Here is a 26949-nt window from a genome sequence, read left to right as displayed (position 1 = left end):
CTGCGGCCCCACTCCCGCCCCTACCGAGCTCCCTACCCCGTTAACACCCCCTTCCCTCCCTCCTATCCCCGCATCCCCTCGGCCTCCTCTGCTCCTCCCTCCCGGCCCGGCTCCGCGGCCTCCACACAGAACTCCATCTCCCGTCGTGCTCTGCGCCCCGCCGCTCACGTCACGTTACGTCCCGTCCCGGCACGCACGTGACGTCAGCGCGCGGGGCACGCCGGCCAGCCGCGCGCGCGTCCCGGGAGCTGCGGGCAGGTAGGGAGCACCGCGGGCGGGACGCGGCGGCGCCCCCTGGAGGCGGGGCGGGACTCGGCGGCGGGCGGGACCCCCCCTTCTCCTTCAAGCCTCACTGCGGTGCCCCGGGGCTGGGCCGCGGCTCCATGGGGTGGGAGCCCCTGGGGCGGCTGCGCCGGGGTGGGTCCGCCCCGCCGAGCCCTTGTGGAGGCCGCGGTGGGGCTGTGGAGGGAGTGTGGGTGCGGTTGGGCCCTCTGGCCGGTTGCGCTGACAGCACCGGCACAAGCCGCGGCCCGGCGCTGCTGAGGCGGGGGTGACCCCCGACCACCGCCTGAGCGCTGGGGCAGAGCCCCCCGAGCAGATCCTGCTGCTGTCCCCGAGCGTTTGAACGTGCGGGTGAGCCCAGCGGTCAATTCCAGGCGTCTCACAGCGCACGGTAACTGAAAACTAAAGGGAGGGGAGAAACTACAGCAGGAAATCGCTTTGGGTCTATCTCAGCATGTAATGTACCGAGGTTATAGCCTGACCCAGGGCTGAGGCTTCCCCCAGTCCCTGCTCGGCGTCTATGGCGTGATGGACGCACAAGAACAAACTTCCATCGGGGCACAAGAGGGAAGTGCAGCAGTGAAGTTTACCTAATGCTGAGGTGCATTCTGGTGTGCCAAGGAAATGTATGGAAAGAATCTTGGACAAATCATCTTCCCACAAACCGAACTTAAAACTCAATAAAATCCCCTCTGTCACTGGTTCCTGAATGAGAATAGCTGTTTTAAAGCTACTTTTTGATGTATTTCACGTGTATTTTATGTAATTCCCTGGATCTGGTATCCGTGCTGCTCCCTTATCCTCCCCTAAGCAAGTCTTCCAACATATTTCCAAGGAAAAGAAGAATAATGGGGCTGGTACCCTGTGTTGCAGTTTTAAAATGCAGATTTCTCCATCCCTCAGAGGATGGTTTCTGATCTACAGTGCCCAGGCTTCTGCTTCCCTGGCTCAGATAGGAGCCAAGAAGAAAAGGGAAGAGCATTCAGCAGCAGCAAGTGCCAAGCGTGTCCCTGCTCCTGTACTCATTGAGCCAGGGATCAGATCCCAGCGTGGGATCAGAGCTGCTGCACCGCTGAGTCCCCTCCTGAAACACAGGCTTTAAAGGACTGTGAGCTGAGGGACTAAAAGGAGTTGTGTAACTCTCGGCATGAACATAAAGAACTTCTCTTTGTTGCAGTTGCCTTCTCCCACTTGAGCGAATGGGAAACTGGAACTTTTCTGTTGGAAATGCTCCCAAGGATGAAGCTGGCAAACCCGCAGCAGGGAAGTGAGAATGCTCCATGCATGCAGCCATAGTTCAGGACAGGCTGCCTGTCCACATCCCTCTCTGACCAGCTCTTCAGTTTAAAGACTAACTCTCTCCATCCCCTCCTCTTCCCCTACAAGAAACATTTCCTTCCCCATTTCTTTTAATAGCTAAGCCATGCAATAGCAACGCTATTGAAACCCAGTCTAGTGAATAACAACTTAATGATGGGACCCCTGTTCTGTTCCTTTTGAACGGCTGCTTCAGCGGGATCTGCTTCCTGCTGGGAGGGAGGTGAGGGTGGAGAAACCTGGATTGAAGCTGAATGGCAACCAGAGTGCTGGAAAACTGAACCAGAAGGCAAGAATGAGGTCAATGCTGCGAGGCTGAAAGCAGGAGACGTTCTATGCAGTTAAGCTAAGTTCAAGAACTAACGGTGAGCACTTGGAGTGTGTATTAACAAATGCTTGGAGTCCTCTGTTTGCTCCATTAGTGCTAATTCCTGCTATTCCGCGTGGAGCTGTGTTTAATTGGCATGCTGGAGCATGATGCTGCGTGGCAGAGGTTAAGGAAATAACACTGGCTTCAAATCTTCACTGTTTGCTTTCAGTATGTACAGTCATTCCCAGAACGAGTGGAAGCTGACAGATCATCCCTCCTTATTTCCCTTCCTGGCAACTCTACGAAGCCTGGAGGATTTATTTTGGCTATCTAGAAAAAAATGAAGAGTAAAGCAACCACATTTGTTTTGTTAGTTCCCGATGTCACATCTGAATGCAGGTCTCCAGAGGTGATAAATTAATGTCCTCAAGCGTTGCACCATCTGGTTCCTCTTTGGATGCGCAGCATTCTGAATGCTTGGTTTGATCTCCCTGGGTTTCAGTAAATTATGGAAACTCAGAGGCTTGGCAGCAGGAGATGGGCACCATGAGGAGATGATTCAGTCATCAATATCTATTGGGCTTCCTTATTGCTGCCATTAACACTTCTTTCTGTTCTACTTAGAACTTTTGCGAGTGAATAGTTCATCACACCAGGAGCTGCAAGTTGGGTTTGTAATTTGCCTACTCTGAGATTAGCTATGACTAATTCATCCTTTCCAAAGGTGGCAATGCTAACTGGGCTGCTTTTTTTCCAGGGTTGGGGGATAAATCAGAAAGGAATTGCATGTATATGTAACTGATGACATAAATCACATTTCCTTTTTTTTTCTCTCTGGACAGAATTGGAGCACCTTGGAATAGATGCGAGAAGAAGACTTTGTGCTGGGTAAAGCTGCCTTGGAGAGCCATGGCTGCCGCCCCTCATCTCAACTCAGATGCACTCCGAGAGGTCCTGGAGTGCCCCATTTGCATGGAGTCCTTCACTGAGGAGCACCTGAGACCCAAGCTCTTACACTGCGGGCACACCATCTGCAAACAGTGCTTGGAGAAGCTCCTGGCAAACAGCATTAATGGGATCCGGTGCCCCTTCTGCAGCAAAATCACACGGATCACAAGCTTAGCTCAGATGACTGACAACCTGACTGTGCTGAAAATCATAGACACCACTGGACTGGGGGAAGCAGTGGGTCTTCTCATGTGCAAGGTCTGTGGGAGAAGGTTGCCAAGACACTTCTGCAAGAGCTGCAGCTTGGTTTTATGTGAGCCCTGCAAGGAGTCATCACACATGCCTCAAGGACATAGAGTTGTTGCTATCAAAGAGGCTGCGGAAGAGCGTAGGAGGGAATTTGGGACGAGGCTTGCCAGACTTCGGGAGCTCATGGGTGATCTGCAGAAAAGAAAAGCATCTCTGGAGGGTGTTTCAAGAGACCTGCAGTCTAGATACAAAGCAGTTCTGCAAGATTACAGCAAAGAAGAGCGGAAGATCCAAGAGGAACTGGTCAGGTCACGCAAGTTCTTCACCAGCTCTTTGTCAGAAGTGGAGAAGGTAAATAATCAGGTCATGGAGGAGCAAGCTTATCTGCTGAACTTAGCAGAAGTGCAGATCATGTCTCGCTGTGACTATTTCCTTGCCAAAATCAAGCAGGGAGATATAGCTCTCTTGGAGGAGGCAGCAGATGAGGAAGAACCAGAACTGACAAACAGTCTTCCAAGGGAGCTGACTCTTCAAGAGGTTGAACTCCTGAAGGTGAGCCACGTGGGACCACTGCAGATCGGGCAAGTGGTGAAGAAGCCCCGCACTGTTAACGTGGAGGAATCGCTCATGGAAACTGCAGCATCCTCATCAGCATCATTCAGGGAGCCTGAGTTGGTGCAAGAGGAGCCCAGCTGCACACCCAGTTCCTCCCCAGCCAAGCCAAGGATGCCTGAAGCAGCCACGAGCATCCAGCAGTGTCACTTCATCAGGAAGATGGGCTCCAAGGGCAGCCTGCCAGGGATGTTTAACCTCCCCGTCAGCCTGCATGTCACCCTGCAGGGTGAGGTGCTTGTTGCAGACAGAGGCAACTTCCGAATCCAGGTTTTTACCCGCAAGGGCTTCCTAAAGGAGATCCGCCGGAGCCCCAGCGGAATCGACAGCTTTGTTTTGAGTTTCCTTGGAGCAGACTTACCCAATTTGACACCCCTTTCTGTCACCATGAACTGCCACGGCCTCATAGGTGTGACTGACAGCTACGATAACTCTTTCAAGGTCTACACCATGGATGGCCATTGCGTGGCGTGTCACCGGAGCCAGCTAAGCAAGCCCTGGGGCATCGCTGCTCTGCCTTCGGGCCAGTTCGTAGTGACTGATGTGGAAGGAGGCAAACTCTGGTGTTTCACAGTGGACCGTGGCGTGGGGGTAGTGAAGTACAGTTGCTTATGTAGTGCAGTGCGCCCCAAGTTTGTCACCTGTGATGCTGAAGGGACCATATACTTTACCCAAGGGCTAGGGCTTAACCTGGAGAACCGGCAGTACGAGCACCATTTAGAAGGAGGCTTTTCAATTGGCTCTGTTGGCCCAGATGGGCAGCTGGGACGCCAGATTAGCCACTTCTTCTCTGAGAATGAGGATTTCAGGTGCATTGCTGGGATGTGCGTGGATGCCAGGGGAGACCTCATTGTTGCTGACAGCAGCCGTAAAGAAATCCTGCATTTTCCTAAAGGAGGGGGCTATAACATCTTAATCCGGGAAGGACTCATCTGCCCAGTTGGTATTGCCATTACTCCCAAAGGGCAGCTGCTGGTGCTGGACTGTTGGGATCATTGCATTAAGATCTACAGTTACCACCTGAGAAGGTATTCCACCCCTTAAAGGCATGTCTCTAAGCAGAGATTCTTCCAGCCTCATTACAATCTGACAGGAACCAGTGTCAAGTATTCAGAAAGATGGTGCCATAACCAAAGGGGGGTCAACATAGAGGCCGTTGTGTTTTGTGTTTAGAAACAAAATAGCTTATGTGGTGGTGGTCTGCTTTTTCTTCTTCGTTTTTATATATAGAATCCACACAATAAAAAAAGAACAAGTGCCAAGGGAACGGATCCATCCTGGAGTATTGGTTCCTTGTTAAATGACTGGTCACTCCATAAACCTTCTCACCTCCTTCCGCCGCATCACCTACACTTCCAGCTTCAACCATTGTATCTTTGTGCCATAAACACTGACTGCTCTAAATCACCTTCCCTTAGAGAACCAGAGAGGCAATCCTCACTGTGGAACTCGCAAGGACCTGGCTTACAGTTGTCTGGGCAACTACTTGGGAAAGCAATTTCTGATTGCAGCACTGCATCAACTGAAATAGCCCTCTTAAACTGCGTGGAGATGGAGCTGTGCTTTCAGACTGACAAGGGAGGGGTTTCTCTGTCTAGTTTTGGGGTATTCAAGAGATCACCCCTGTGGTGCCGTTGGTGAGCCATGTCTGTTCAACATCAAGTGAGTAGTGGGCAATCGTGGGAGGTTGAGCTGAGCCACAGAACTGCCCTCTCTGATGGCAACAGGGTTTTTATTACTACTGAGAGTTCTGTTAGGTAGAAGGCGATAAAAAGGGAGGGGGCTGGAGGAAAAAATATAAGGGGGAAGGAACCTATGGTTGATATTTACTGTTTTATTGTTAAGTGTATCCTGGAAACTGGCTTTGGGAGGTATGTCTGGTATCTAAAGCTTTACTGGGAGGTGGGGGGGAAAGGGCTGGGGAAATCAGTCTGTAGTAAATGAGATTCAATGCAACATATTGTACATTCACCTGCACTTCATTATTCTGCATTCCAGACTCTTCCATTTAGCAATAGGCTTCCACTCATCTGCACTTTGTACCTGCAAGCTGCTCACTGCCAAGATGAGGAGGAGGTGGGGGGGCTGTTTTCTTTCTTTAATACTTGGAACCACATCCATTGATGCACTGCTTTTTTTTTTCCCCCCTTGCACAGCAAAACACTACATTCCTCACATACATTTTGTTACAGCACCAGCAGGCTCCAGAGTTCATGTTCATCACGGCTTTGGGCCAAATGAAGCACAAAACTGCAGCTGTGTGAACCAAGGCCCCCACAGTGCTACTCTCCTGGCTGATAAATGTGTACCTCAGTGTGGTGCTGCTTGCCCAGAATAGCTTATTGAAGGAAAGATGCATTTAAATAGGGCACAGTGGTAGCATGTTAATCTGCCACAGATAATAGTTACACTGCAGCGTGTTTATTTGTTGCTATCAACAATGTAGTTGCAAATTTGGGGGCATGACAGACAATCTAAAAGCTGATTTTATGGTGGCTGCCATGCTACAGCAAATTGTTTGCTACTTGTGCTACAACATGGATGCAACAAGTGATTTTTTTTAAGCTCCCATATACTTTCCCCTAATGAAACAGCAAAGTTAAATCGGCTTCACAGGCACTGCAAGCTCCAGCCTGTTGTTTGGCACTTACAGGGTTTGTAGAAGAAGTGCTGGGAGAAGATTTTACTGGGGTTTTCTTTCCTCTCCCTGTTCTGCTCAGCCAAAGCACTGAAGAGACCCAGCACAACACACACCCAGCTGATGGAGGTGCCCCTCCATCAGGGAATCTTCCTATTACTATAACAGAATGGAAAGAGGCTGTGGAGAAGGGAGCAGGAGCTAAGACACTCCCATAGGAGATGGTGCTGAGGGAGGCCATGGGAACTGAACCCTCCATGCACTACAGGGGCAGGACAAGGGGGAATGGGTTTAAACTTAAATAGGGGAGACTGAGATGAACTCTTAGGCAGAAGCTCTTCCCTGTGAGGGTGCTGAGGCGCTGGCACAGGGTGCCCAGAGAAGCTGTGGCTGCCCCATCCCTGGCAGTGTTCAAGGCCAGGTTGGACACAGGGGCTTGGAGCAAGCTGCTCCAGTGGAAGGGGTCCCTGCCCATGGCAGGGGTTGGAGCTGGATGAGCTTTGAGGTCCCTTCCAACACAAACCAGGCTGGGATTCTGTAATGATTCTATGATAACCCCCCCCTTTTCCTGCGCTGCTCCTGTGTTTGCTGAAGCTGCCAACTTGCACATCAGTATTTGCATTCTCTGCTTCTCCTTTTTGGGTGGGAGGGGCAGTTGCCTGAGGTATGCTACAGCAATATGGGGAGCTGATCTCACCTTGCATGTATGTTTTGGGGAGATGACAACTATTACCAGGCCTTTCTGCAGTTAATTACGTTGTAACTCAAGGCGTTTTTTCCAGTGTTACAGCAATAGCAGTTCCTCTCCTACTGATGTCTTTTCAACATTTCTCCTGTTTCCAAGAACTGCTCCGAGCAGGAAGCTACAATGGACCTGAATAATTGAAGCAATATTATCTATGCTAATATGTACCTCTCTCATTTTCTGTCGGCATGGATCTATTTAAGCTCTTTTTTTGCAATAAACATCACACTACCAGCAATAACAGCTCCTGGAGCGCTTGAAGGGACAGAAAAGCTGGTCCAGTAAACTGAGCAGTTGGTTCCTCCAGCCTGTTCCTGGTTACACAGTTCAAACAAAAGCGTCTGTCATCTGTTTCTCACTCAGATGATCCAAGAGAAATCACACCACCCTGCAAGGCACTGCTGGGGCAGGACACTGCGATCGGCACCTCGGGGTGCTATGTGTCGCCTGCAGCTCTTTGTCTGCTCTTGGCTTTCAGGCGGAAAAGAGGTAAAAGGAGGACCTGCAAACCTGTTGTTCCTCCCGCAGGGTACACACATCCCTTGCTAGAACACAACAGTGACTGTGAGGGGGTTTTGCAGAGCTGTATTTCTCACCGTGGTTCCCTCCCCTCCAGTGTTGTGATCATTTGCCAAACAAGATGAACTGGAGTCATTACGGAGCGTGATGAAATAGTTTGGCTTCTGCTTTCTACCTGGAGAAAGCCTGTCTGGTCGTACGTATGTGTTTGGGCTTTAAAGACTGTGTAATAAAGGAGAAATTGATCCAATTAAAAGCGCATTGCAAACGGCTCGTTTTCTTATTAAAACCACTTTATCTCCTCCCTTTGGTGGCAGATTGGGTTTTACAGCCACTGGGAATTCAACTTGGGAACACAATGGCTACGAGACTCCTTTTATGCCATCAGGTTAGGAGGATAAATCTGATCTCCTTGGCAAGTCTCACGTAACTTTATCTGATGCTTCCCTACCCACCTCATAAACAAATACTGGAGTTTCTACCTTAATTCATGCTGATACTCCCCCAAGGGCAGTATCTTTCCACTGCAGGTGATACCTGATGTTTTAAAGGGCTGGTTCAAATTCACTCGCACTAGATGCTCCATAACAGGATGTGGAAGCCTGGCTGAAAGCTTCCTCATCCACCCCCCTCATCCTCCTCACCATCAGGGGGCTTTCTGCCTCGGCTCTGCCCTGCTGTAGAGGTGACACATTTGTTGGGGCTGGTAGAATCATTTAGGTTGGAAAAGACCTTTAAAATCATTGAATCCAACCATGAACCCAGCACTGCCATGTCCACCACTAAACCATGTCCCCAAGTGCCACATCTACGTGTAGGAGGGCTGCTGGGAGGATTTACCTATTATTCTGGCTACTTTTGATAAATGCTGCAAATAAACCCTAGCAGAAGCAGTGTGTCTGGGAGGAGCCAAAGGAGAACGAAGCAATTTGCTACTCAGCATTCAAATGGTCCATCAGCAGCGTGTGCAGATTCTCCTCTGGTCCCATCATCCAGCTGGGTTTGCTGTGCTGGGTGAAGGATTTTAGCGCTGGGGCTCATCTCAGATGTTCTGAAGCAGCTCTTTAAGCAGACACCAGTTGCTGGTTTATCAAAGCACACGATGCTTGCAGAACAACTGCCATGCAGGCACTGGTTCATGAGCAGTTATCATTTCTTAGGGTAGCAGCAACTACGCTGCGAGCATCCGTTCTGGGCAGCAACCAACAGCCAAGGTCTCTGAAGGGATGGGGGGAGAGCCTGGTTCTTAATCAAGGGGGGCAGAGCTATGGAAGTAAAACTAAAGCCAGATGTTTGGAGTCTTTTCTATTGTATAGCTGAAGTGATTTTTCTGGGTCATTACTCAGTGCAAGGATTTAAAGTTATTTCATTCTGCACAACTAATTGCTCGACTTGCCTGGCAATTCTGGATTACAATAGGCAGTGCATGAGGTCATTGAACAGACGTATTTTAGACTAAACTAAATTTCACGGCAACCATGAGATTGTTTTTTCCTCCTTCGAACAAAATGTCAGAATCTGAGGGTTTGAAATACATATAATGACATAAACTGCAAGCAAGATTGTTACAAAGGCAATAGAGCGATTGTTATAGGATCTCAAGGACAGGGAAATTCTATACGCATTGCTTCTGAGCAAGAAGGTATAAGGGAAAGCCACTACTTTCTTGTCTTGGTTTGGGCTGGGATAGAGTTAAGTCTCTCTCTAGTAGCTGGTGCAGTGCTGTGTTTTGGCTTTAGTCTGAGGGGAATGCTGATAACACACTGATGTGTAGTCATTGCTCAGTAGCACTGACTCTAATCAAGGACTGTCCAGTCTCTCGTGCTCTGCCAGTGAGGAGGGGGGATGAGAAGCTGAGAGGAAGCAGAGACAGGACACCCCATCCAAACTAGCCAGAGGGATGTTCCATACCACAGAACATTGTGGGGGCAGTTGGCCAGGAGACACCCATTGCTGCTCAGGGTCTCAGTCAGCGGGTGGGGAGCAATTGCATTGTGCATCACTTGTCTGTCTTGGGTTTTAGTCCTCTCTCTCTTTTCCCTGTTCTGTTATTATTAACTTTATTTCAATTATTAAACTGTTCTTATCTCAACCCACTGGTTTTACCTTTACCCAATTTCCCCCCTGCCCCATCCCACCACGGAGGGTTTAGGGGGATGAGTGTGGTACTTAGTTGTGGCTGGGCTTAAACCATGACACTCCTTTAATAGATGCAAAGCTTGACTTACAGCTTTCTTAATGCACCTGATTGCTTCTAGGAAATGAAAACTACAGGTTCCCCTCATGGACTAGTTCAATTTTAAATGTGTTATGTCAGTATCAGACCTGAAAGGAGATGAATGAGACCTTGAGAGGACAGAAGGGATCCATAGACCCTGCTCAGAAGAATATAGACAGCTATTTTAGCAGAACTCAAGGCTGTATCCTTAATATGGCTCCTATTTTATGAAGATCTTTGGTCTAAATTGCTGAGTCCACAAGAAAGCATGAAAACTTTCACCTCTGAAAGGTAAATGCAGTCAACAGCCTATGGTCCAAGAGACAAGAGGGAAGTACTGGGGAGGTGGGTGGGCAGAGCACAGCCTCCCCATGGACTGTTTTGATCAATGGTCTGTTACTGAGAGGGAGCATCTTCCACATCTGCAGCAGGCACTTTCAACGTTCAGCTTGCTGAGCACCCAACTTGCCCAGGTGAGCTCAGCCAAGGAAACTCTATCCAGAAATCATAGGAAATGCAAGGAAAACATTTCACTCTCTGCAGACCTGAACAACTTAACGGGGTGGTGAAACCCTCCGAATCTCCTCCACCCATGCAGAGAACATCCCCAGCGCATCAGCATCCCTCCCTGCTCCCCAGCTGGGCTTCTCCAGTGGGAACGAGCAAGCTAGAACAGCTCATGGAGAAATCCCACTGGGGCGGTCAGATTTTGCTCTCAGAGCAGCAATTCCCTTTCCCTAACCAAGCTTTCCTCCTCTTCCTTGTCCAGCCGGACCAAGGGGCCAAAGAGAAATGAGGTCTCTGATAAAGTGGTCCCTGGCAGGAGGGTTTTCCAGATGGAGGGATCACTCTTTCCTCCCGTACACTTCATGAGTCTCTGTGCTGGAGGTGAGTCCCAGCCTCTACCTCCACTTTCCTCAATGAGCATGGCATTATGTGGTGTGGAATAGCCCAGTTTGGGTCAGCAGCCCTGGCTCGGTCCTCTCCCAGCATCTTGCCCACCACATCCTATTCCCTGTGGGGACACAGAGGAAGCCTAAACACTGTGCAAGCACTGCTCAGCAGCAGTAGCCAACGCACTGAGGTGTTACCAACACTGGGTTAGCCACAAATCCAAAGCACAGCACCACAGGGGCTACGACAAAGCCAGTTCACTCCATCCCAGCCAGACCCAGCACATTCTTACACACAACAGGAGGTGGCCGAGGGCATCGTGTTTGCCCCAGCTGCCAAACAAAGATGCTCACACAATTGGTGTGAGCTTAATGAGACGCCATCAGTGTTAAATACTGGCTTCGACAGGGGAGAAAACCGATGCGGGCTCCTGTGGCACAGATCAATGGCTGGGTCGATCTCAAGGTCCCTGCTTGGAGGCCACTCTGATGAGTTAACGCATTGCTTGGCTGCACAAAGCCAGAGGAATCAGCCCCAGAAATGGGCTTTTAATCACTCCGCATGAAGTAAAATTGGGGTTTGGGCTGGTCTGGTCATGGGCTAACACTGGGGGATGTTTGCATGAAGAGAGCGCAGTGCTCAGTGTGCTGCAGCCCCTATGGCTCTCTCATTTGCAGGATTTACTCCTGAAAATCCATAGGAAGAAGGGCAGGAGCTCCCTCCCCTGCACACACCTTATCTACCTGCAGCAGGAAGGGGAACACTGTACACTTCTACACCATCCCTACAGGGTGGTGGGTCCAGGCAGTGCGATGACACCAACTTCCTGCTGAAATCCTGATCCCTTTCCCCTCCGTTTGGCTCCGCAGCCACCGACCCACATACCAGGCTCCTGTGCCGGCTGCGAGCGCAGCATTCCAGCTGCTCCAGCCTCGGCAGAGAGCCAGAGCTTCACAAGGAGCCCGGCTGCCAGCGCGTGGTCTCCTCTTTGAGCCCGTGTTTTCAATTAGGGCTCGACACCCAGACTGTGGCTTTACTGGCTCCTGAGGCTGCTCCGTGATTGATGAACCTGATTAGAACATGAACATTATTCTGTGTGATGCTGCAGACACGCTGCAATGTACATTTTTATCCTCTTTGGTGCCTTTCCAATTAGCTCAAAACTCCTCTCTCCCTCCTCCTCTTCTGACCTGCTTTGTTCACTAACAAATTGCAGCTACGCCAGCCTTGGTTGTGTATTTATTAGAGATGATGCATATGTGTGCTCGCTGAGCGGTTCGGAAACGGGCTGGCCAAGCAACGGGGAGCCCGGCAGGCCAGAGCTCTTTCTGAGTGGAGAAGGCATCCAGCACCGTCTAGCTGGAGCTATTTATTCCGATCCTCCTTATGTCACTGGCAAAATGAGTGTAAACCAGTGGAGGAGCTGGGAATAAATGCTGTCTACCCTAAATGGCAAGCTTTTTCTCTTAGCTAACAGGGGGTCTCTCCAGGAAAGAGCATTGGGTTTCCTGTGACACTTCTCTGTCATAGAACCCCAGCCTGGTTTGTGCTGAAGGGACCTCAAAGCTCATCCAGTTCCAACCCCTGCCACGGGCAGGGACACCTTCCACTAGAGCAGCTTGCTCCAAGCCCCTGTGTCCAACCTGGCCTTGAACACTGCCAGGGATGGGGCAGCCACAGCTTCTCTGGGCACCCTGTGCCAGCGCCTCAGCACCCTCACAGGGAAGAGCTTCTGCCTAAGAGCTCATCTCAGACTCCCCTCTGTTCATGGAACCGATCTCTCATTGGATCAGAAAAAGCCCTGAACATCCTTGATATCCTTCCAAGAGCATTTTCCACCCATCAGAGAGCTAAGTACAGCACTGGTCCCCTCTGCAGTACCAACAGCCACGAAGTTCAACCTCACCAACCCCACCAGCTACCGAAGCCACAGACGGAGCCATGCACAAAAGACAAGTTCGGAGCCAAATACCCAAATACTGCACGGTCAGAAATTAAATGCTTATGTCCAGACATTACATGCAAACTCCCCTGTTTTGGTGCTTTGGTGGTGCCCATGGGGCAGCCCTGCAAGCAGCACGGGGCAGGCACAGCTCCACGCAGGAGTGAGGGATCCTGCCTCAGCCAGCCACATATCATGGACTAAAAAGGAGAATCACTGCATCTGCAGTGACAGTGCTGGGACCATGGAGCCACTGCGGGTCTGCTCCCCACTGCCACGGGTTGCAGGGAGTGCTCCCAAATGCTTCACAGCAGCGCCAGTACCTAAACAACACACCTGCATGCTGCTTTCTGCTGCTAAACCGGGGCATTGCTATGGCAAACTTCATTTATCACTATTTAAAACCCAAACAAACGAGTACAGGGTGTTATAAATGCACTTCCAAGATGAGCTGTGCTGGGAATACAGACAGAATAAATATGCAGAAAGCAATGGAGGCGGAGGGTGGGAGCACATCTCCATCCGTTGGCTTCCACAAACCAAGGCCACTCTCATGGGCAAGGCACAAGTGCTTTGATGATCTCTATCACCATCAGCCCTTACACATAGGAAACACCACAGATGTTTTTCAATGGAAAACTATCAGACCCAGGGAATATCCCCCGCTCCCTGGAGGACAGAGATGACTTGGCAAATGGAAGGCTATGGCAATAAGGGAGTTTTTATAAACATAACCTAATTGTATTACTTTGAAGTCCTGAAGTTTATTGCCCTGTTTAATGATGTGTCTCGTTATTTATGGTGTAGCACGACGAGCCTGCTACTGATTTAATGCACTTCCTTAAAGACTGTCATTGTCACAAGCAATAAAACGAAGCCATCCTGAGACAGCTCAATTATGTCACATCTCCATCACCCAGCCCTGGGCATCAACGGTGTGTGGGGCGCACGTGGCGATGTGGGTCACCCAGGAAAGGAGCAGGCAGGATGGGTTCGCCTGGCTCTGGGATGCTGCCCATGGACTTGTGCCATCATCTCCTGCTGCTGGGCACTTGATTTGGTACAAGACTCCTTTCTGTGCCCACTAACCAGCGTGGTGATGGGGAACGCACAGGGGAAAGGGGGTGACGGATGGAAAACAGCACAAATGACAACCGGCAATGGTACCCACTGCGCTCCTCACCTTTCTGGTACTGGAGCCAGAGCTGCTGCTGGACCTTCTTGCTGGGGAAGTGGATGGTGCAGCTGAACTCGGAGCCATACAGAGCCTCCGCGATGTAGTGGGAGCCAAACTGCTGGATGAAGGAGAGCAGCTCCTCCCGGCTGCTGTCCTTGTTCAGGATCTTCAGGATGTTGGCGAAGCCTGTGGGGAGGGAGGCAGGGGGTCAGCAGAGCTGGAGGGAGACCCAGAGATCCCCTGCTCGAGCCATGCAAGTCCCAAGGCAGGGGCAAAGCGCAGCTCCTCCTCTCTTGCCTCCGTGCTCTGCGTGATCCCTTGGAGTCCACAACCTGTTCTTTACCCTTGGCTCTGGCATCCTTCTACTACCCCTCTCCCTAAGCGATTCCTCAGATCCCTTTACAGGATGTGAACATGTGTGTGCACACTCCCTCCTCCCAGCTCCATCCTCTTCTTCAGGCCACTGGCACGTCAGTGATACTCTCCCAGAGGATGTGCTTGGCCTTTACCAGGCGTACTGCTGATGTAAGGATGGATTTATTACAGGTTGCACCACATCCTCAGAGGAAGCATCCTGTACAACCAATAACTACCTCTAGGAAAGCTGGAGACAGTCTAGGGGGACACAGGGTCTGGGCTGATGGCAGTGGATACACCACAGGTACGTGGGGGTCAAGGGAATCCACAGCACCCATGCACATAGTGGCGATGGGTGGCATGGGACAAGAACATGGACCCTTGCTGTTCTATGGAGATATCATTGAGGCCACCACACAGCACCTGGGCATCATTTAGAGCTGGCTGATATCATTGGTTTGGTTCAGTGGTGGAACTGAGAACGTGTTGCAAGAGAATACATCATTACAGGCACCAAAATGAGGTCATGGGGCTGGCTGGTTGCTTGGGTTATTGAAAGAGAAGGTGGGTTTAATAAAGCAGCAAGAAGAATTCATTCGGAGCTGAACCCAACGACGTTTTTCAGCTCCAAGCAGGTGATTTTGTTCTGTCTGCACCAAATCCCTTTTTTCTGTCTCCGTTTCAAACCAGGCTGATATTTTAAATACATACACATGAAAAAACCTCTGTTTTGAAAGGAAAAGGCAAAACATTCCAGGTCACAACAAAACGCTCCAGCGTCTCCCAACGAAACGTGTAGCTCTGAACACGCGGCAGTGAAATGTTTTGACGTTTGCAGGATCCTCCCTCCACCCCCTGCTTCATCTGCGCTCCCTGCTTCCTATGACCCACATTTAGAAGCGCTTTGGGGCCTTTTGGAACCACGTGTTCTCAAGAGCTCATTGTTTTCTGTACATACGCATGGACAGAGCCACCCCCTCATGAATCCTTACGGCAGGGATTTAGCTTGATCCTGGCTCTGACCCCAGGGACTGAGCTCTCTGCCTCAGTTTCTCCCATGTATAAAGGAGGAAGGTCTCTCTGCTCACGTCTGTAGTGTGAGTTACTGCACAAGCAGAGCCAATGCTTGGCATGACGGTGCCTTGGGGCCGAAGACCACCACCCACCCACCCATGCAGACACACATCTTGCTGATGCTACCAACCCTCACCTGCAGAGAGGGTGATGGAGCTGAGCTTCACCCTGTAGAGGTTGCTCCTGACCCGCCAGTGCTGCACCATGGGGTAGCCCATTGCCTCGTCGTACTTGATGTCCCCTGCAAAGGAAAGAGCCGATGCTCAGCCCTTGCTGCTGCAAGAGATGCTTAATGCTGACATTGGGGAGCTGCTTTGCTACATGATACAGGGGCACGAAATGGGATAGGGGCAGGGATGGTGACCTCCTTTGGTGGCTATGCCATGGGGTCCCCAGACTGCTGGCAGGACCAGCATTGCAATGGATGTGGTTGCCTGCATCTCGCAGGGATGGAGATGCTGCCCTGCCATGCCGGGGCAGACCCACAGAGCCCATACACTACATCTGCCCCAGGCGCACAGGAGGGATGCCATGAAGGACCCCGAGACCGGGTGTTCCGATGCCCTTTGGGGACCACACTGGGATCCAGGGTGGGAAAAGGGGTTCTCACTCCTGCGCTCACCCCATTGGGGCAGCTCGTACCGGTGAGAAGCTGGAGGTCGGGAAGCGGCTCGGAGAGGACCCCGCGGCACTGCTCCTCCACGGGCAGCGGGATCACCATGAGGCCATCGGCCAGCTGGGGAAAGTCCTTGATGAAGTTATTCTCCCTGCAGAGAGAAGAAGACAACTGCAAAGCAACGATGCAGGCCACGGCCGGGCAGGGGGGCTGAGCCGCCCAATGGCACAGGAACGGGTGGCTCAGGAGGGTGAAGAACATCTCCAAGCAGGAGACCTGACAGGGGATGGGGTTGGCAGCCTCTGGCTATAAAGCTCTCCATGGTGATGCTTAATAAGCTCCCCAAGGACCATGGCTCCATCAGCTCTCTGCAACAAGGGACTGCTCTGAGCCTGGGGACCCAGCCATTGTGTTTGGCTCAGGTTTTAAAGTGAGGAGGCTGTGACACCCCAAACCTGCCCCTTCCCACCACCAGCAGCATCTTCCCAGTACAGAACCATGAGCAAGCCCCACTGGAGCTTCCCATCCCCTCCATGGCTCTGCCCCCAGATGACTTACTCTGTAAAAGGAGGAAAAGCTTCATTTATAGACAGACACCAGAAAAACCCCAACCCCAGCGTGTGCAGCTCACGGTGTGGTTTTCCCACACACGCAGGCTCTTTTCTAACCTTGGCAGGTAGAACATTGTATAATAGGCCCCTAATGAATTGTTTCTAGAACAACGAGAGCGGGGCAGTGATTTGAACCGGTGAACAGACAGGTCTCTGGGAGACCAGGCTCCCCCCGCAAGCGAAACGCCTCGCGCCTGCGCGAAGGGAATGAAGAGGGGGGAGCTTCAATATTGATCTTAGAGCCAAAATATAGGCCAGGAGGCTCCGTGTCCTCTGGGAGCGGAGACAAAAGGGCAGCGGAGCAGGAAAAAGGGAGGTTCCTGCGAAATCAGGTCAGTGCCAGGAGCTGGGGGGGGCTCAGCCCCAGCTGCATTGTTAGGAACAGATTTTCCTCTAACCAGCTCCTGGTTTCATTCCCCTTCCCTGGCTTTATCCCCCACAGCCCATCCATGGGGGGGATGCTCCAGCATCATCTCACGTGTGGGGACACCTCGGCCACCACGGCAGTGAGATGCTGAGTTGGTGGAGCACTTCCCCGGAGCCCTACTGCTGCTCCAGGGCCAGGATACGGCCCATGCATCCTGTCCCAGGGGTGAGCAGGAGGCTGTAGCCCCACACAACCAGGCTGGGGATGCTCCAGCACTGAGGTGGGCGATGAGCACTGGGATGAGGAGCTGCAGGTGGGAACACATGAGGGGGACACATTAGGCAGCAGCATCCCCATCTGAAAGCCACCAGCACCCAATTGCATCTCAGGAGCTTCACTTTAGGTACTGCCAAAGTGGTCTATTTATCTGAGGGGAAAAGCCCCTCCGCACACACGTGCTCGCACATCTCCCATTGATCATGCCGGGTGCCTGATCCCTGTGCTGGAGCAGTGCTCTGCTGCTCTGAGCCTCTTGCTGTCTTAGTGGTGCAAATGGAGAGCTGCAATCACTGCAGAGCCAGGAGCTGGGTGCTGGGAAGAGGGGCTGCAAAGCGAGGCGAGTCAGTAGGGAACATGGGAAGGAGCCTCCATGTCCCAGCTGCTCTGCCACAGCAGAAAAGGGAGGAAAGCATCAGTGCTACCAACACCCACAGCCCCGGAGGAACAGACACCAGGAGACTCAGTTAACCCAGTGCCCTGAATGCAAGCACAGGACAGAGAAGACGCAAAACAGCAGCATCTCCTTCTCCCCCCATGCAAACCCACCTGGACCATCTCACAAACACCCACCCATGCCATGAGCCCACAGAGCAGCTGTCCTGTGCCTGGGCTGGGCTCACAGACTCGCAGCCTGGTTTGTGTTGGAAGGGACCTTAAAGCTCCTCCAGCTCCAACCCCTGCCACGGGCAGGGAACCCTTCCACTGGAGCAGCTTGCTCCAAGCCCCTGTGTCCAACCTGGCCTTGAGCACTGCCAGGGATGGGGCAGCCACAGCTTCTCTGGGCACCCTGTGCCAGCGCCTCAGCACCCTCACAGGGAAGAGCTTCTGCCTAAGAGCTCATCTATGGGGTGACAGGACAGACCCCAAGGGCTGGGGGGTTCATACATGGGCAGCTGAGGAGGGAGAAGCAGGAGGAGATGCACACCAATGCGAGGGGAACACGCACACAGGAGCTGCTGTTCAGAGCTGACACCTCTGTGAACAGGTATTTATCAGAACACCACGCTCTGCACTGCCAATTGCTGCAATCCCATGTGCTTTAACTGCTCCGCTCTCAAAATGACCGAGAAAAACAAGGGGCAAGTGCAAGTCAAGGTGTGAGCACACACATGCTCCTGTCACGCAGCGGTACAAGGCTTCAGGAGCACGTTGATGATGCTTGTTTGCTACCAAACCCTTCCTGCATCCCCTTCCCACCTCCAGCCCCCTGCATCACCCCAGGGATGAACCGAATCGGTGCGGAGGGAAGCACCCATTGGGTGCAGAGCCCCATCAGCCACCTCCACACCAGCACCCGCTGCACGGGTGGGTGCAGGAGGGCAAACAGGGGGGCAGGCGATGGGACCCCCGCATCCGGCGGTGCCAGGGCCGTGCGCTGCGGACCCGCAGCCGGCAGAGGGCTGCAGCTCCTCTTCCTCTGCTCCTCATTGAGAGCCCTGCGGCTCCGGCGCTGCTCGCCGTAGAGGCACAGAACGGTTCCTACCAGGCTTTGTGCTCTCTGGCAGCGCTGATCAAAGCCCTCAGGCTCTGTGTGAGGCATAGGGACAGAGGCGAGGAGAGGGATAAGGCCGGAGACAAGGAAAGGGATGTGACAGCATCCCTGTGCGTGTGCTGGCTGAGCCACTGGCGCTTCTGAATGGGTGCAGGGCTCACAACTGCGGGTCTGTGGCATTTCCAAGCAGCACGGTGATGCCTTCGTGACCTCATGGTTCCAACTGGTTTATTCCAATGGGACTAGGAGAGATCCAGGCAAACCTGCCTGATCCCAGCCCCTGTTAGCCCCACAGCATCCTCCTCTGTCTCTTGTTCTGCCCCCCTGTATCTCCCCATCACTCACAGAGCAGATGCTTGGTACTGGCAGGAGCAGTGAGTACACTGCTGTCATCCAGCACAACGCACACTGAATGCACGCATCGACTGGCAGCACTCTCCTGGTGGGGATCTCATCATCCCTCAGGGCATTGTGCAGATACTGAGTCATTATATAAGGAAATGCTCTTTCGCCCTCGCAGCACCAGTCCTGAGTAGCATCCAATGCAGAGTGCATCCCTGCCTCGGGAGGGAGCCGACTTCAAGACAAACAAGCCTTGATGCTGGGAAAGGTCAAATGGCCAAAGGCTTTTATAAAGGCAGGGTTCGCTGAGGAGGAAGGCAGTCACCTGGATTAAACAGAGCTCAAAATCCTGGCTTTGGTGGCCACTTCCTGTAACCTTGGCTGAGTCTATAATGCACCCATTGCCTTGGGTTACACAGCAAACAGCAGCACCCTCAGTCTTGGGATGCTGCTGGGATAAAGGCAACCAGCGGCTGCTCAGGTACCAGGAGGAGGGCTCAGGCAGCAAGAGCCCGCTGTGCTGGTGTTCTCCTGTCCTAGATACACAAACTAGAGATGCTTGTGGGGAATCTGACCTTAAATAATACACCCAAGGTCATGCGATACAGCCGTGGTGCGGTGCAGCGCAGGCTGCACTGCTGAGCTCTGCAGTGCTGGTGTCAGCTCACGCAGCTGACGGGAAGCATCCAAAAGGGATGAGCATCCCACAGCATCCCTGAGCAAAAGGGAGTCTGGGGGAGCAGGAGAGCCCAATGCAGACACTGGGAGCAGCCGGAACGCTGTGGTCCTCCTGCATGGGGCCACAGCCACAGGGTCCTGGTCTATGGAATGATTCTGCTGAGCCCGGGGGCACCTCATCCTGTGGCGAAGGTGCTCAAAGCCAGGGCCAAGCTTGCAGTGGGAGCGGTAGTGAAACATCAGCTGGTGGCTCACGTTCAGGGGTGGACTGTGCCCACTGACCCTTTTAGAGACCTCCTTGCTCCTGTGCAACTCCCACTGCACATCCAAGCATCAACTGGGACGGGGCTTCTGCCTCCTTCCACTGCTGACCATGGATGCACGCCTTGAATCACAGCAACTGGGCAAATATATTCATGAAGGGGTAAAACCGTAATAGTAATAGAAAATGACCCCACGAGTGATTAGCTTATGCCCTGGAGCGTGAGATTTAATTACCCTTATCTGAGCCAGCACAGCTACAAACGTTAATCACATCATCCAGAGTGCTTGTGTTCAGCAAAGTGACTATGGGAGGACCGTGCTTTCTGGTATGCAAGTCTGGAAGGCCACCTTCTCTAGCAAGCATCATTTATTAATCCTCCTTATTTCTGTCCCTCAATGGCTTGGGGAGAAATGATGGATTTGAGGTTGTTTAGGGCCAGGTTTTGACCCAACTTCCCCTCCGAGAAGCTTTCCCACTGGGGTGGCTGGAAGCTCACAAGAGCCCAGCCTGCATCTGACATGGGACATGCAGAAATAGCTTCTTTTTAGCTTATCATCACCAAAAGGCAGTTAATCTAAAGCCATTGGGAGACAGGAAAGAGGGTGTCCTCTTTCCACAGCCACTTTGGAGAAGGTAAGCACGCCGTAAATCTCCCCCCACGTGTCTCTGTGACCTCAGGCATGGGTGAATCATAAAGGCTTAATGCAAACCGTCTGAAGCAGCAGTTACTTATTCCAAATTTACTGGTCATTAATTTTAGCAAGGCCCCACGCTTGTATAACGAAGCAGGATGAAAAAGGAGAGACCAATCTTGCTGGAGCTCCCTCCAGCTCCCTAACTTTCGGCTCTAACCACTGTTTGCAAGGGGGACAGAGGAGAGCATCAATCCAAATCCCCCTGGTGCGGCCACCATCGCCATCCCCATCCCTCCATCAGCCGCTGTGCTGTGGATAAGACCAGCGCTGCCCATCCCTCCCCACCATGTCCCCAGCGTGTATCCCCACTTCAATGCCAGCACTAAACAGCCTGACAATATGCAATAGCTGCCTTACCCGTCGGTACAGGAGAATTAGCATTTAAATTGAGGTGTTCCAGAGGTAAATTGATGCCAGCGCAGGGGCTGCAGTGCCTGTGGGCATGCACGGTGCTGGTGTGAGGCTCAGCACCATCCCCTCCACACATCCTCAGACTGAGCCCCAGAACCCTCTGTGGAGCTGGGAGTGACCCCAGCCATGGCACAAGGATGGTGACAGCCAGCAAATGACATCTGGATATGGGATTTCAAGACCTGAGGCAGCCGGACAGAAGGATGCGGGCAGTGGGAACAGCAATGCTCCAAGGAGCCAGCACAAGGAGGGAAGGGAATTCCTTCCTGGTGAGTAGTTTATGCACTGTAAAACAGGAATTCAGTTGACCCAAAGCTGTTTATCAACTCCATTTAAACCTGCTGCAAAACCTGAGCAGAGATTTTTAAGGTAGTGTTTCTTATAAGTACAAAACAGAGGAAGACAAATAGATCCATCAGCACCACGCTCTGCCAACACTGGACCATTCCAACCTGGTTTTCATACAGACCATCTCCAAGCATCCCCCAAACCCTAACACCTGGACCACACAGCCCGGTGACGCCAGCAGGCACTCAGCCATCACGTTCACCATCATGGAGGAAAACTGCATCTTCTCCTGAAGCCACTTCTAAAGGAAACACACAGGAATGTACTTTGAGATGGAGCAATGGAGAAGCCGTGAGTGATAGAAGCAAAGATCTCCTTCCTTGTGAGCCCTGGAGTAGGCAACCAGAGATGGGACTTGCTGCTGGAGGAGATGCACCACCAACACGTGGCTCTAGGCAGCAGAAGCCCTGAAGCCCAGGTGAGTGCCCACAGCACCCGTTCATCACCTTACATCATTCTCCCTTCCCTGCTCCCCATTATCCAGCTCTTTATTCCAGTATTCCAGTGTCTCCTGTGGGTGAAATCCCACATTAGGCTGTGCATCTCCGTCCCTCCGGAATGCCTGTTGGGAAGAGGCTGAACTGAGTGCTGAGTAAATACAGGTTTGGGAAGTTCTGGTTCCCACAGCAACGCTCGGTGCCTGTGCAGCAGGCAGGCAACGCTGGATTTATGCCTTCATTACGGAGCCGGGAATCCCACACAAAGCTCTAGTTTTCAGCCTGTTACAGAACTGGGCAAATCTACGGATTATTCCCTTTGGGATTCAAATTTCTCATGCTTTACCTAAGTTTAAATGTGATTTTCTGCAAGAGCTTTTAAGAGAAGTCAACCCCCCCCCCCCCCCCCCCCCCCAATGTTTGAGAATGAAAGAATGAAGGGAAAAAGCGTGGATACACCCGTGGCTGGAGAAAGGGAATAGAGTGGGAACCTGCCTGGTGTTTGCCTGTAACTCTGTACAAGTTGCTCCTGGAAGCCCACATTCGCAGGGAGTGAATCCCCAGGGATTCATATCCCAGTTCCTATGAGCTGGGAGACACGACTTGATGCAGAAGCTGCCATCATCATTAACACTTGAACCTGGGTAAGATCTCCTGGCTGCATCACAGCCCAAAAGAGTCCACTGACAGCCTCTTCCCTCTGACAGAGCAGGCTCCAGGCAATCTGCATTTACTGCTGGAGACCTCCTCATTTGAGGCACTGCTTGCTTGGACAAGCTGACGAAATACAGCCCGGCATATGTCTGACCCAACACTTTGCATCTTTAAGCTGCTATCTCCTTACTACTGTCCTGCTCAAGTCACATCACTTGAGCATCACGTCACTGAGGTGTGTCAGCACCCAGAACAAGCCCTTCCACACAGCTCCTCAACTTCTGCAGGGGCAAAGCGAACAAGCAAGGAGCCAAAACCCCTTACCCATGTGGCTCTGCATTAAGCATTTAGCTATCCCAACAGCAAGGGAGGCAGCAGCTCCACATCTGCCTGGGTTTTAGCCTTAGCAGCCTTGTCCTGAGCCTCCAACCCGGTGGCAGGACCACAATGACATGTCGGACCCCTGTGCCATCCCTCCTTGTGTGGAAGTCTGGGAAATGCCCAGCAGCTGATGTGGCTGATGAGAAACCTGCCTGTTTGCAAAGCACAGGGGGATTCATGTCTTGCTCCATGTATCTGCCCTTCGAGGTGTCTCCCTCCATCAGCTTTGCCATCGCTGACAGCCAAAGGGTCTGACCTTGTTGGCTTCCATAAGCTCAGCAGCTTCCAGCTGTTGAACAATGCGGATGGAGCAGACAGACCTGGAGCAGCTCACGGAGCTCCTGCCCACCAGGCTGTGGGCAGGGCGAGATGATCCGACCTCTGTTTGTCTATGGGGATAGGTTTTCTATGCCTGAGCATCCCAGAGCCACGCTGGACACCTCCTCTGGATGATGATTTCAATGATGAGCTGATCTAAGGCTGCAGGTCCCTTTGCATGGGGACTGTTTGGGTGCTGTTTGCAATCACTTCCTGAGCATTGCTCCAACAGCTCCGCGCCCGGTGCTTTCATTGGCATTATTCGTAATGAGACAACAAACGCAGAACTCCCACTGACTCCAGAGGAGCCAGGACTCCATGCTGCGACTTCCCAAGGAACTGGATCCAGTTCCTATGGGATTTGGGCACAGCGACCTAGGGGATTCCTCTTGCAGCCCTTCACACCACCAGCTCTTCCACAGGGAAACCCACATCCCAGCTGCAACGCCCTGGGAAGCACAAGCACTGCCTTTTAAATAGTATTTGCCTTTGCAATGTAAACGCAGAGCCAGCTCTCCGCTCAGCACACGCATCCATTCTCTTTAACAAGTTGGGATCTTAAGCATGTTTTTTCCCCTCTCCTAAGCTTCATCATTAACCTTTAAGATGGAGATAAGGCGTAAGAGTTTGGAAGGGAGTCAGGAGGGACGTTGGAAATGAGCCAGGAGCAGTGTTAATACTGGGCTGCACATCATATCTCTTCGGTTCTTCTTTCCCCCCAGGGTGATTCGGACTGCTCTTGACTACCACCACGGTATTACAAACTCTAATGAGGTTTGGAAAATAAGAAACCCACTGCGGCGTGGGAGAAACTAATAGAAATTGTTTTGTCTTCTCTCTGTTAGTCATTAGAAGCAGAGGAAAAACAGCCACAGGCAGTGGCAGGGCTGCAATAGCACCACGCGTTTCATATGCTGGCACTCCGACAAAGTCATTTCAATGCAGTTAATGCTCCTGCTTCCCCTCCACGCACGCTCTGCCGTACATCAGCACAGGTCCCCTGTGACAGGACCAACCAGCTTGGGGTGAGCTCAGTGGTGCCTGGTGCCTGCCCAAGGGACCCATGCGGGATGCTTGGCCAGCCCACAGCTTTGCCCAGCAGCCAACCCACCACCATGGGCACAGCAAGCTGATGTGCAGAGCCAGGTATCCCCCAGGGACAGGCATGGAGGGTGAAGGCAGCACCCATGCAGGCAGCGCTCAGGGATGCATCCCTAAGTGGCAGCTCCGGGCGCTGTCTGGCAGCCAGAGCATATGGTGAATTAGCTGGGATTTGTGACCACATCTGCAAAGCCGAGTCTCTGTGTGTGAAGTTAATTACAGAAGCCACGAGATGCTGCACACAGCGAGATGGGGCTTGGTGATGGCACCTGCAGCGACCTCACCCCTCGCCATCCTCCCTGGGAGAGGCAGGCACCGAGCCCCTCTCCATGGCTCAGCACAGTGCCCTGGAGCACTTTCCGCTTTGCTTCCCTCCTCCCAGCTCTGTGGGACATCACACCCCGGCTCTGCGGCTGCTGAATGACAAGTGGCAGTGCCATCTCACCTTCCAGATGTTCACCTGCTGCCCGCGGCTATGAGCACAGCTGGCCAATGGAACCATCCCCAGGAAGCTATGGCTCAGGCACACAGGCTGCTCTGCCTGCACTGCACTCCCCTGGTCCCTGCTGGGGAGAAAGGAATGGCACAAACACCCCCAGGCTTTCATCTCAAGGAAATTGGTATTGAAGACAACAGCCCGTGGGAGATGACTTCTTGCCCAGCTGCAGTTTGGGCAGGGAGACAGCAGGACAGCAATGGGGATGAGGAGGAGAATGAGTGATGCTGGGTTGGTCCCCACTGCCTGCTCCTGCATGCCTCTGCATTGAGCCACAGCTCCAGCATCCAAGACAGGAATTAGGTACAGTGGAAGATACAGGAGATCTTCCAGGTTATCCCATGTGCCCTATGGGTAGGATGCAGCAGGAGATGGGAGGGGTCCCAGCACAGCTTGTGCACCACCTTTGGTAGACAGTGGATTAAATCCTTGGTCCCCAAGCCCAAACCAAGCATCATCCTTCAGGTCAACACAGTCACAAGTTACACTGCAACAACAGAAGGGCAAATCCTCCATCTCTGGAGAGATCACTTGGGATGGGAAAGCACAAGGAAAGGTTTTCTGTTGCTCTGAGGACTGCATCCAAGCCCTGCTCTGACTCGGAGCAGGTATAGCTCGGCAGCTGGCATAGCTGCGGAGCACTCGGATATCCCCACACTGGTGCCTGCTCGTGACTGCGTTGCCTGGAGCAAGGATTCGCATTGCTAAGTCAATGTCAAGCTGATTTAGTCCCTGGTTGGGGAATCTCCATCGACCAGCGCTGGCATTAGCGAGGAAGAGCAGTGACGGGCTGGTAAGTGTCAGCCTTGTCCCCGGAGGTGCCGCTGGAGCGGTGTCAGTGGTGCAAGCAGCATGAACCCATGGACCGTGCTAATGGTGGCCACCAAGAAGTGCCCGTGGCAGGATGGAAAAACCTCCTATCATAGCTTAAAGTCGAGTGGCTACAATTTACTGCCTCAAACCCTCCCGCCTGATTCTCTTCTTCTTTTTCAGCTGAACATAATCCTTATTTCATGTGTCCCACGTGGGTGCAGAGCCCCCGTGCCCCAGGAGCACCTTCAGATGAGGAAAGAAGCAGCAGCAATTCCTCCTCTGCAAGTTTGAACACCACTACAAGGCTATAAAGCCAATAAGGACCCCCTGGGAGGAAAGGTACTCTATAAATCTGAGCTGTTATTATTATGAAACCAATCTCCACCGCATCTCTTAATAATGCAGATTAACTATGCAATAACAGCCGCTATAATTAGTATCATAAAAGTCAGAGATGGGAAAGGCCAGCAGGTCAGCAAGTCCAGCCGGCACACTGCTCCCTATGGCACGGGGAAGGGGAAACCTCCTGGGTGCACTGAGAGCTGGGAAAAGCAAAAGCAGGCTTGGCATTACCGCGCACCATAAAGGGCATGGTAAACAAGGATGGCACATAAATCACTGCATCAAAGCGGGGGGGTTCTGCAAGTGGCCAACACCAGCATCTGGTCCCTCCCCTCCTGTGCGGGTCCACGTCTCCTCTCCAAACCTTTATCCTTTCCTCATGCTCAGGACACGAGGGTGTCACCATCAGCTTTTCATGGGGTGGACCCTGCGGACCTCACTGACAGGTTCCTTGCAGGAGGAGCCCATGTCCCAGAGGAGTAAGCATTCCCTAAGACCCTTCACCTCCCATCCCACAAGAAGCTCCCAGGCCCAGGACAAGGAGACACAACCTTTCCATACTCATACCTTGCCTAGCAGCATTCCCACACTGGGATCCCACTGCCTGCTCCCATCCTGCACAGGAACCAGCGCTGACCAACCCAGCTATCACACTGTTCTGAACCCCATCATCCTCCTCGCCTCTATGGTGGGCCCCTATGGCCATGGCACTCCTTCCCTGTGGTCCCCACTGACAGTGGCAAGGGCAGGAGAGAAGGTTCCCAGCCTGGGCCCAGTGCTGCCGGGTGAGAGGCTGTGATTGCGCTGCGCGATTAGCTGTGGAAATGCAAATCCGAGCTTCCTGCTGCAGCAGCAGCTAACAAGATAATGAATATTTTCATCAGCTGCAGGGAACACAAACATCTGCACACACACAAATGTGCTGCCAGGGCTGGGGGGAGCGGGGAGCAGGGGCACAGGGTTGGGAGCAGCTCCGTAGCATCCCTCGCTGCTGGGGTAAAGGGAAACTCTGCACCTCTGG

General features: G+C 52.4%; 2 protein-coding genes across 7 annotated transcripts in view; one reads left to right on the top strand and one right to left on the bottom strand.

Annotated features, from left to right (window-relative positions):
* The window catches only part of ASTN2 (astrotactin 2), a gene marked incomplete at its 5' end in the record, with an annotated part of 331301 nt that overhangs the window by 104520 nt on the left and 199832 nt on the right, over positions 1-26949 (bottom strand). Inside the window, 3 exons of the mRNA XM_080630379.1 lie at positions 13858-14037; positions 15419-15523; positions 15925-16049. Coding sequence (XP_080486505.1) covers positions 13858-14037; positions 15419-15523; positions 15925-16049 — 410 coding nt within the window. The remainder of the gene's footprint in view (positions 1-13857; positions 14038-15418; positions 15524-15924; positions 16050-26949) is intronic.
* TRIM32 (tripartite motif containing 32) lies at positions 211-7824 on the top strand. 6 transcript variants are annotated; one of them, XR_013958135.1, is made up of 4 exons: positions 211-258; positions 1460-1964; positions 2752-5380; positions 7630-7824. XR_013958135.1 is itself a non-coding variant. In XM_080630602.1 (3 exons), exon 3 carries the CDS (start codon positions 2819-2821, stop codon positions 4760-4762), a length of 1944 nt encoding a protein of 647 aa, XP_080486728.1. In that variant the 5' UTR covers positions 211-258; positions 1460-1964; positions 2752-2818; the 3' UTR covers positions 4763-7824. The 6 variants fall into 6 exon arrangements, 2 of the variants coding, with proteins under 2 accessions (XP_080486728.1, XP_080486729.1); XR_013958136.1 differs by having other exon boundaries at positions 7139-7824; XR_013958137.1 differs by having other exon boundaries at positions 5911-7824.

This window comes from Psittacula echo (assembly GCF_963264785.1).
Source record: "Psittacula echo genome assembly, chromosome: 16".
Lineage (NCBI taxonomy): Eukaryota > Metazoa > Chordata > Aves > Psittaciformes > Psittacidae > Psittacula > Psittacula echo.
The sequence above is the reverse complement of the archived record's forward strand: the minus strand, read 5'-3'. Positions and strand labels throughout refer to the sequence as shown.